This window comes from Pleurodeles waltl, chromosome 6, assembly GCF_031143425.1.
Source record: "Pleurodeles waltl isolate 20211129_DDA chromosome 6, aPleWal1.hap1.20221129, whole genome shotgun sequence".
NCBI classification, from domain to species: Eukaryota; Metazoa; Chordata; class Amphibia; order Caudata; family Salamandridae; genus Pleurodeles; species Pleurodeles waltl.
Window position 1 is genome coordinate 492,918,313 of NC_090445.1, and position 10,871 is coordinate 492,929,183.

At 45.0% G+C, this 10,871-nt stretch overlaps 1 protein-coding gene across 1 annotated transcript in view; it reads right to left on the bottom strand.

Annotated features, from left to right (window-relative positions):
* Positions 1 to 9,414, bottom strand: part of LOC138299931 (adenosine receptor A3-like) — a 35,568-nt gene extending 26,154 nt beyond the window's left edge. Inside the window, exon 1 of the mRNA XM_069238653.1 lies at positions 8,453 to 9,414. Coding sequence (XP_069094754.1) covers positions 8,453 to 8,802 — 350 coding nt within the window. The 5' untranslated portion in view covers positions 8,803 to 9,414. The remainder of the gene's footprint in view (positions 1 to 8,452) is intronic.
* Positions 9,415 to 10,871: the final 1,457 nt, after the last annotated feature.

Below are 10,871 nucleotides of genomic sequence, written 5' to 3' on the forward strand. Positions count from 1 at the left end.
TATCCCTAACATGAATGTGGCTGTCCCTCTAACCCCCTTCACACCCCACACCCCTACCGTCCTGGGATAAATCTCCCAGTCTGCCCCCTGGAGGGTGGACAGAGTGTGGGGTCTTTATTTGTAGGGTTATGGACACATCAGGATGGCTGATCCCAAAACTTTTTGTCTAACATCTATCTCTAGAGCTAGTGGACTTTCATACCCCAGTCGTAAACCTCCAAATTTGCCACCTCCACCTCATTATTTTTTTCAAAAATTATAATCCCTGATTTCTAGTGGGCTTTCTGTCCCTCCCCCCAAGATTAGATTTGAGAGGTAGTTTAAGGATAAGCCTACCAATATGCTCCCCAGGGGGGTGCAGAATGACTATGAGGTCCATAATGGATGGGAGTTGTTAGAAATAGGGTCTCTAGTTGGCAGTGGTTTGCATCCTCTCCAAGTAGGTACCCTCACTCTAGTCAGGGTAGAGGAGCCACACAGCTAAGATACCCACTGCTTAATCCAGGGGTAGCTTGGCAGTAAAGCTTATCCCAGAGGCAGTGTAACATATTTGTACACACACACACACACACATATATACACACATACACACACACACAGTAACACAGTGAAAGCTCCACAAAAGTACTCCATACCCGTTTAGATTAATAGCCAATATTTAACTGATTAAAACAATACCAAAACAACAAAGATCTAACACACATAAGTAAATATACGAATTTTCAAAGACTGAATCTTTGTAAAGCCCTTAGAAACATAATAGCTCCAACTGGGGCTATCATAACAGCTTGACAGAGTCCAATGTCACCCGCAAGGGAGTGCGGGCCGATCACGGGTACAGTACCTTAGAAAGCGATGAGAAAATAAAGGCATTGCATGAAGTAGGGGAAGTGAGGCGTCACTGGAACCGGTGCGGCATTGGTTTCCTATTACTACCGCAAAGGTGAGGCATTGGTTCCTTACAGCTAGGCAAGTGAGGGAAGGCGTTGGATCCCTACGGTTGCAGGGCAGGTGATGTGGCGTCGTTGGTGAGGCATCAGCTCTTTGTGGCCCGGCAGGGTCAATGAATCCAGCAGATCAAGGTGCGAGGCTTCGACTTTGCAGTGCCATGATCACACCATAGGTGCTGTGGTGGAATCAGGTACCACGGACGTCGGTGACACAGGGCTCTGGACTCGCACTTTGAAGGTGCTGCAGTGGTGTCAGGCCTGCGGCATCAGTCACTGTTGTTGCACTCAGCAGGGACCACGGCTCTGATGCAGGCAGCTTCACGGGGTCAGAAAGTGCCACCGGTTCCAAAGTCGTTCAGTCGGTTGATGCACTTGTTTCTTCCTTGATACACCAGAACTTATTCCCAAGTGGTATCACTTGGCAAGTCAAAACTCTCAGCAAGAGAGCCCAGGCACTCGCAGGTGAAGGCGTTGATGTCCCTGAGACTTCTTAACAGGAGCTACACTCTGTCCAAGCCCTCAGAGAACCATTTGGAAGCAGGATGTAGAACACCAAATCCAGTCCTTTCACTCCCAGGACAGAGGCAGCAAGCAGCAGGTCAGTACAGCAAAGCAACAGGCAGAGTGGCAATCCCTTCTACAGTAATCCGTATCTTACCCTATGGGAGAGATAGGCCTTGCAATAATGAAACCAGATTTTAGTAGTATTTCACTATCAGGACATGTAAAACACACCAGTACATGTCCTTCCTTTACAATACACTGCACCCTGCCCATGGGGCTGCCTTGGGCCTAACTTAGGGGTGATTTACATGTAGTAAAAAGGAAGGCTTGGGCCTGGCAATTCGGTGCACTTGCCAGGTCGAAATGGCAGTTTAAAACTGCCCACACAAACACTGCAGTGGCAGGTCTGAGATGTTTACAGGACTACTTATGTGGGTGGTACAATCAATGTTGCAGGCCCACTAGTAGCATTTGATTTACAGGCCCTTGGCACACATGGTGCGCTATACTAGGGACTATACTAGGGACTTACTAGTAAATCAAATAAGCCAATCACGGATAAACCAATCACCAAAACAACTTATACAGAGAGCACTTGCAATTTAACACTGGTCAGCAGTGTTAAAGTGCTCAGAGTCCTAAAGCCAGCAGAAATGAAATTCAGCACAGGATCAAAAACAGGAGATCAGAAGAAGTAAAACAACAAGAGACAGGTGAAACCACGCCAAAACCTGACAGGTCTAACAGGGGTCAAACCCAATGAGAGAGGAGGCTACTCCCCCCCCCCTTGTTAAAAAAAAAAAAACCTTGTTTTCAGTAGGCTTTCTGTTTCTTTAGGTGCAGATTGGACATAACCCCCAATCATCCTCCCATGAGGGAGAGAAACATTGCTGGGGCCGTTAATTATTGGATTAAGGCCCAATGGCTAGGCAAGCCACCTCCACATTCTTTTGTTTAAAGAAAAAAACATAATACTTGGTTTTTATCCAGCTTTCTGTCTCCCACTGCCCCTGGGGAGGACAAATGTGGAATAGACCCCCCAATCTGTATCCCAATTGGGGCAGAAAGAATGTTGAGCCCTTCAGGGATGAGAGTCAGAGAGTCGGGCCTTAAGCACAAACTGGCTGTCAAACATCCTTTCTTTTTTTTAAAAGGGGAAAAGCCTGGTTTCTAGTGAGTTTTCTTCCCCCTGTGATGGCAGATTGGTGGTAAACCACTCCCAAGCCCTAGAAAGAGCTGGTGAATAAATACTAGGAAAGCTAGTATCGGTGGCAAATAATATGGGCAAACAAAATAAGAATTTTGAGATAATATTGGGCTTTTTTTACTGATGTTTTTTGCACTTTACGTATGTTTTAGATACTGCACAGGGGTTGTTCTTTTAAACAAGGAGTGAGTTTCACTGGATACATTTGCTGATGAACAAGAATAAATATTTTGTGAGTAAGCGATGTATGAAGGCATTTTACAATTATTTCTGCATTTATCAGAGCATGAATTGGGTCTGCATGCATCAGGCATCCGGATTCAATGTTGGTTCCTGTAGTGACGGAATGTAACGTAAGTGGCACAATAAATAGAAGCAATGTGATATTTTTAGTGTAATTCTAGGAATAGTGTGAGATAATGGCAAACAATATGAACCAGGGAATCAAGTGATGAACGTACTGCACACGAGTAATATATGAGACTGGGTGCATGATGAGAATTATTTATGAATACATGCTATATCTTTTGAGACAGAGACTCAAATAAGGCCTGTTACGATCAGAGCAGGCAATTCTTTGTTCTACCAGTCTGATATCAGTGAAAATTTGTTACTCAAATGAGGTAACGTTTGTTTGGATCCCTTCAAGTCTTAAATTGAGAATACATTGGTTTGAGGGGGTTGAGCCTACAATGATAGATTAACACCAAATATCTATATCTTTCTCCCTCACAGTCTCTCTCTCTCTCTCTCTATATATATATATATATATATATATATATATATATATATATATATATATATATGCACTGCACACAGGCTCCCAGCCAATCATGACGCTGCTGCCACCAGCATCTCAACCGCTCAGATTGGAAGTGGGAACCTGTCCATGTTCTCCACTCGGATGTGCAATACAGCCGGGTAGAGAACATGCAAAGTGTGCATGTCTGTTTGGCCGGCCCAACACAGCCAGCCAAACAGACATGCGCACTTTGTGGTGCACATACCCCTCCTCCAGCCCTCCTCTGGCCCCCTCCCTCCAGTTCAGCCTAACCCCACCCATTCTCCCAGGAAAAATAAGATGATAATAATGTAGTGTTATTATCATATTCTTTTTTCTTTTTCTAAAATCCAGTGGAGCGACACTCCTCTGCCTTAGCGGAGGAGCCACTCCTGGGACTACCTGAATATTATTCATCAATTCTGTGAGGAAATATCTAGTAGGATTTGCAGTTCTTCACCACCTCACATTAGTGGGTAAAGTCTCCGTGTGCAAAAATTGGAATTCTAAAGTTAAATTGGATTTTTACCATACACCATTTAGGGGTGTTTTCCACTGTGGTAGAACAAGTGGCCATGTGGCAGGAGATAACAGATCATGTCAATGCATTAGTGATGGACACATGCATCATGGGGGATGTCAGGAAAAAAATGTAGGATTAAAGGAATCAGGTGAAGGAGACGTTATCCAGGCTACTGACATTAAATGCTCTTCTAGAGGCTTGACAAGATTTATTTTCCATTTTGTTCCTCTCTAGAAGTGTATCATCACCACCATTAACCTTGACTTGCTTCATGGCCTGCCTTATCCAGTGAACCTCAGCAAAGGGCCAGAGTAAAATTCTACACATTTCCCATGCAACTAGTTCTTGCATTACCATTCATGCCATTCTCTCCTAAACTCCTTCACATATTAGTAGACTTCACATGTGTCCCTCATACACAGACTCTAACATCCCCTTTCCAGAGAATAAACTGTTAAAGCTGCTCTCAACTCCCTATACCCTTCTGACATACTATCCCATATCTAGTGCTTGGAGCAGGAATACTTCCAACTGCTCTCAGCTGGTGATGATTCTCAGTACTTGCCAGAAGCATGATTACTGTGTTGCCTATGAAATGGTTATGATGTTACCCTGGACACTTAAAAAAAGACCAGTAGCCAGGCAGTGGATTTAAACCATTATTTTGAAATATAAAGATATAGCCTGGGAGAGGGATGCCTCCCTGCTCCCAGTCTGTAACCTGGTCAAGAAAAACATCAGGTGAGAACCAGTCTCTAGAAATAACTTCTTCCCTGTACACATCAAAGTTGGGAATCCTGTAGAATAAAATGGGAGTTATATTTCAGTGGACGGGATATCCGTCACTGTTGTGACGGAGTAACCCATCCAACGAGATCTAAATCAGACCCGTAGCCTTTTTTCTGTAAGTCAAAATCCTTCAGCAGTGCATGGCAGCAGATTGTACCTGAGAAGGGCTCCATGATCTTGGACAGGCATTGGGTGGGGTCCCACTGAAGCTGCTGGTTTTGGCGAGAAGATCTTTAAGTAAGAGAATTTCAAATTTAGCACCCAGAAAAATCTACTAGCCTGTGGATACTTTTGACTCCTTGGTGTGGTCAAAGTTGTAATCTTCAGACTAGTCTCTTATTGACTCTTGAGTCCACTTCTTTTACTAGATACAAGAGAAAGCTGGTTCAGTGCTTCAGGGTTCCTCCTAGGTCATAGAGTGTAAGTCTAGTCCTCTTCCATTGTTCTACAGGTCCAGAAAGTGTTCTGAGGATGGTCCCTGAAGATGCCACATTTGTGTTCGGAACTAGCTAGCTGGTGGAGGGGTCTCCTGGTCCCTTGCTAATCAATGGGGTAAATGCTTCCAGGTATTACCCTACCCATTTTTGCAGCAGTTCCTGTTTCCCTACTGCAAACACTCCCAAAGTGCACCTCACTCCTAAGATACAAGATGGAGAAACCTGTGTCTCCTTATGTAAGCCTGTGTGCCCACCCAGAGGTGTGGCCAGGATGATGAGCAGTCATCTCTCCTGTGGTCACTTTATACCAGATCTGATCACAGCTCTCCTACCCACTGAGTTAGATGTCTGTTGACTGGGAGGACAAATGTTGGATTCTTTCCAGATGCCAATTAACATTTTCTTGTAGTGGGAGGTTCCCTTTCAGGGTAAATATGGTCCTAGGTACACTGCAACAGGTCTTCCTGCCAGGGAAAGAGAAAACACCTACCCACATCCAAGATATTGTCTTTGCTCTGGTAAAAGATTTCAAACCTGATCCAGAGGGCTGCTCAGCCAGTGATCTACTGCTGGATATCTCATGCAGATTGGGCTCATAACCTTCAAAAGCGGAAAGGGTAACTTTTCAAAAGCTCACTTTTCCTTATTATTTATTAGAAGTCAAAGTCCAACATTATGTTGGGCTTTTAATAGCTATAAGAAATGGTGAAGTCATATTTATAGTTGGTCCCAGTCCAGAGATAGCAGCATTAAAATGTAATTTTTCTTCCCACTATTTCCTATGGGCTGGCCAAAGTATTACAACAATGAAAATAGATATTGGGTGCTAGTCACTGTAAGGGCATGGTAACTTTAAACATGTCCTCTTTACCATGCACTCTGCCATGTGGGCTGCAAGGAATACATAGGTGTGGTTTATGAATATTTAAAAATAAAGTTTTATCCTAGTCAAAAAATGTATTTTGACAGGCCAGATGCATGTTTTACACTGCAGTAGCAAAGCTAACCAGAGTAGACAGGTAACCGTGTTTGCCTTACCACTGTAGAGAATGGCACAATATTTGTTGCAGTCCACCAGTGCATTTCGTTTCCTGAGCCCTATTTGCACTTTCTACACCATATGCTAGTGACTGATAGGCAAGTTAAGTGTGACAATTAGGAATGAGCAGATTCAAACATGTTTTAAGGGGGAGTACAGGCACTTTACTATTGGTTTGTAGGGGTAAAGTGCACATAGTTCTAAATCTATCCAAGCAGACAGGGCAAAAATCCATGGGGGTATAACACAAAAGATGGCCAAGTCTTGGCTGTGGATAATTTAACCTATTTTGTCAGTATTATTACTGTAGTAGATTTTGGATGTACCTTTTGTGAATAACATTTTCCTTACTCTTTTGTGGGTGGGTTTTGGTATTTGCATTTGCCTCCCCAAACCACCCCTTGTATTTCCCCTAACCCCACCCATTAATGGTAGACATTCCCCATTTTCCAACCACTTGTCCCTCCACTTTTACTACTAATAAATACAATATAGTAATCTATATATTCACCAAACTTATGTGCATTTTCTGTAGTTTTATTTTCTTTTACATTCAACTAATTTAATGCTTTTCTTGGTTTTAGATTGCGTTGTAAATATTGTTACAGTTTTAATTCACTAGAACAATACCTTTCTACTACTACTACTACTACTAGTAGTAGTCATCTATAGCAGGACGGTGCCGACCTCTTGTATAATAATGTCCATTCTGTGCATATTATGGGCAAGCCAAGCATTATGGATCCATAACTGTAATTGTGTCACTGGCATAATAGTGGCACTCTAAGGCAAATCCTTGGTAATTTTGAAATATTTGTTGCGACCTTTTGTTTAATGCTGGCAGAAATCCGTGATCAAGAAACAATGGACTTAAATGTGATCCAGAGTGATTAGCACTGCATGAAATTAATTAAAGCATTTCATCCATCATATCGTTGCCTTGCTCATTGAGAGATCCTAAATGCAATGATCATGCCCAGATGCTGGTCTTGTGCTCCTCTGAAAGGGCTCACACTGCTGCAATCTCTGTTTTGCCATGTTTGTGTCTTTTACCTGTTAGTCAACCTTACATACGTCTTTCCATGCTGCACGTGTTTGATATTCTAAGCAAGATTGGATGATTAAACCAAATTGCAAAAAATAATGTCACTGTACAGTGCTAGATACTGTATGTAGTGCCTAATGAGGGACAGCCTGTTCCTACCAACGTTGGGCAGATTAAAGGGCCATATAATGTAAAAGTGTTCTATAGGCGCAGTCCTGCTTCTGTAACAGTCAGAAACAATAGCATTCTAGAATGTTTATTTGATGATGTCAGCTGGGCTTTTGAAATTGGGATGACATAATTTAGCAAATGGCCCAGGCAAGTTTAATGAAGCACTAGGAGGGAAAGCAATTGGCAGACTCGCAGACCAGTAATGACGTTGGAGACTATTGGTTTACAAATAACAAAGTTTTCACTACCCTTTGTTCGCTTAATTTAGACCCCGTCTGCCACTCGTATCTTCCCACTCCTCTAGGGATGGGGCCATATTATGCAATACTTCTTAGCACAGAGTATGTAAAATGAAAGAAAAATATTTGGCCGCGTAAAAGTTGTATCCTAACCTAGTAACACTGTTAAAGCTCGTGTAGTAAGGCAGTGAGCAAATACAAATTTGCTCTACAGCCTTAATGTGAAAAAATAGTCAGTATGAAAATCATTAATTTTACGCCTCTATTTATTCAGAAACAGTAAAATATCATACATTCAGCGTGTTCCATTGTTTTGATAATGAGGCTAGATTACATTAATGTGCACCAGTGCATAGCAACTTTACACAGCGAAATTCACTGCCCAAAAGGCGCACAAATGAAATTTACACAAACTAATTGGTGCACAAACAGAATGTGCACCATCAACCACTGCAAAATGTGCCTTTTTGCACCTCTACGTTGTGTTACACTAGTTGGCCATTGCATATTTCGATGCACCATTTAAGCTGCCTGGCTCTTTCGCCAACATAAGCGGAACAATTAAACAAGGAAGAATGCTTTATCAATACATTAAAGCAAAAAACATGTTATCGACATCCGTCCCTTACCGATTGTGTACAATAAACGGAGAAGTTTTTATATTCGACCACCTGAAAGCGCTTTGCGCTTTGAGGACTCCGTGGGAAGCAGGGAATCGCTATGAGCATTCTGCTTTACAATATACACAATAAATGTGATAAAGTTACCTGGTCGGGATCTTTATCCTCAAATACCTGTCGATGGCTATCGCCAGCAGAGAGAGAATCGAGGCGTTGGTGAATATGATCAAGTTGCAGCACATGAAAAGACAGGAGTAGAAGTTGGTCTGGAGTCCGCTGTCCACCAGGATGGAGAGCGGGATGACGACGAGACCCACGGCCATATCGGCGATCGCCAAGGACACGAGGCAGCAGAAGGTGACGTTCCTCAGGCCCCGGTTGCGCTTCACCGCCCCGATGACCAGAGCGTTGCCCAGCACAGCTAGAGCGGCAATGATCGTTTCCACCGCAATGTAGACCCCTTTGTACGGTCTGTCAGTGGTCGTGTTGTTGGCCATTGTTGGCGATTACAGAGCAGCGGGCAGAGGATACAACACAGCGCGTTTGATGGATAAAAGAGAAGAAAACACGAGCCTCTAGGGAAACTACAATATGTTATCCCTTCTCCCATTGAAAGGCATAGAGAAACAACCAGAATGGAACATTTAGGGTACGCTCTTCCTTCTGAGCAGCGATGCAAGTTCAACGGCGTCAGCTCGAAATCGCACTTGCCCAGTTGCAAATGGTTTCTAACATGTACAGTTGCAGACTATGAGTTTGAGTTTATGTGACCCGCAGGATCAAAAAGGCGTGGCCTCAACTTCTTGAAGGATGAAAAGCTTCAATCTTCGGATTAATCCCAAATAAAAACAACTGATAGCTGAGTCCGAGATGCAACTATATCAAATAAAGGTTTCTCCATGGCAGTTGAGCAGATGTCAAGAACCCCAAACGTATTTGTAAACTATAATTTTCACCAACAATTCCAATATGAGTATGAAATTCAGTAGTTCGTTGCTGTCGCAAACTAATGGCCAAAGCTGGATATTAAAATAGTTTAAAAAAATTGCCTGGAAGCGCGGGTTCTGAAATCCCGGGAGCCGCAGCTTTAGTGTGCTAGAACTGCTTCTGATGATAGCTGTACCGCACCCAGAGCTATACAGTAATTGTCTGCTATGATGCCTTTTAGCAGCTTCCACACCCTCTACACGATCCGAAACCACAGCTTCCTCTGTATGTGGTCAAAGAAGGGGGAGGGGATTTTAGGCCACTTCAAAGATATATTGTGCTAAAATCAGTTAAAGCTTTAAAGAGTCCACTTTTTAAACACTCTCAATGTGAACGGAATCACCGGATAGTGATTCTAAGGGTGAGTAGCTTAGGTCCAATATTGCTGTGCAGCTCATGGGCAACTCCCAGTTCACTTGGTAAACACTGTCAGGTAGAAAAATATAATATGATAGTAGGTCTATGCAAAATTTAAACTAAGGCCCTCATTCTGACCTTGGCGGTCGGCGGAGAGGCGGCGGTCGGACCGCGAACAGACCGGCGGTCCAAAAAATGGCATTCTGACCGCGGCGGTCACCGCCGCGATCGACCGCCACTTTCCCACTCCGACCGCCACGGCGGTCATGACCGACGGGCTGGAGTTTGCGCACTCCGGCCCGGCGGTCGACCCAAGACCGCCAACCGTATCATGACCCTGCTTACCGCCGCGGTTTTTGGCGGTCGGGAACCGCCATGCGAACCATGGCGGTAGGCACTATCGGGGCCAGGGAATTCCATCCCTGGCACTGATAGGGGTCTCCCCCACCCCCCACTACCCCCCACGAGTCCTCCCCCCACACCCTCCACCCCCCTGCCACGCCCCAGAGATGTTACTAACCCCCTGCCCCCCCACCCCGACATGCACATACACGCACCCCGACATGCACGCACCCCCAACATGCACATATGCACACCCCCTACACACACACATACACAACGGGGGCACATACCCGCACCCCTACATGCCAACATGCGCACCCGCCGAACTACACACATTGCCCATAGGCACAGCAGCACCCCCCGCCCGCATGCACGCACTCACACACCCCCTCTACACACCCCCATGCACGCACACATCACACAACACCCCCCACCCCCTCCCCTCACGGACGATCAACTTACCTTGTGCGTTGGTCCTCCGGGAGGCGACGGGAGCCATAGGGACGTGACCGCCAACAGAAGACCGCCAACAGAAGACCGCCACACAGAAATGTGGGTCGTAATTCTGTGGGCGGTGTTCTGCTGGCGTGGCGGTGGAGGTTGACCAGTCTCCACTTTCCCGCCGACCGCCAGTGTGGCTGCTGGCGGTTTTCCGGCGGAACGCTCCCAGCGGTCGGAATACGCGCAGCGGCATACCGCCGCGGTCGGTGGTCTTTACCGCGGCGGTAACTCTGCGGTCTTGCGAAATGACCGCCAAGGTCAGAATGACCCCCTAAGACTGCTTGGCAGGTGACGTGATGTCTGGTTGGAACTCTGAGTTGGCACACCCATACTTGTCCATTGGTCGGATTGGCCTCCAGAATGAAATGTCACTGGTGAC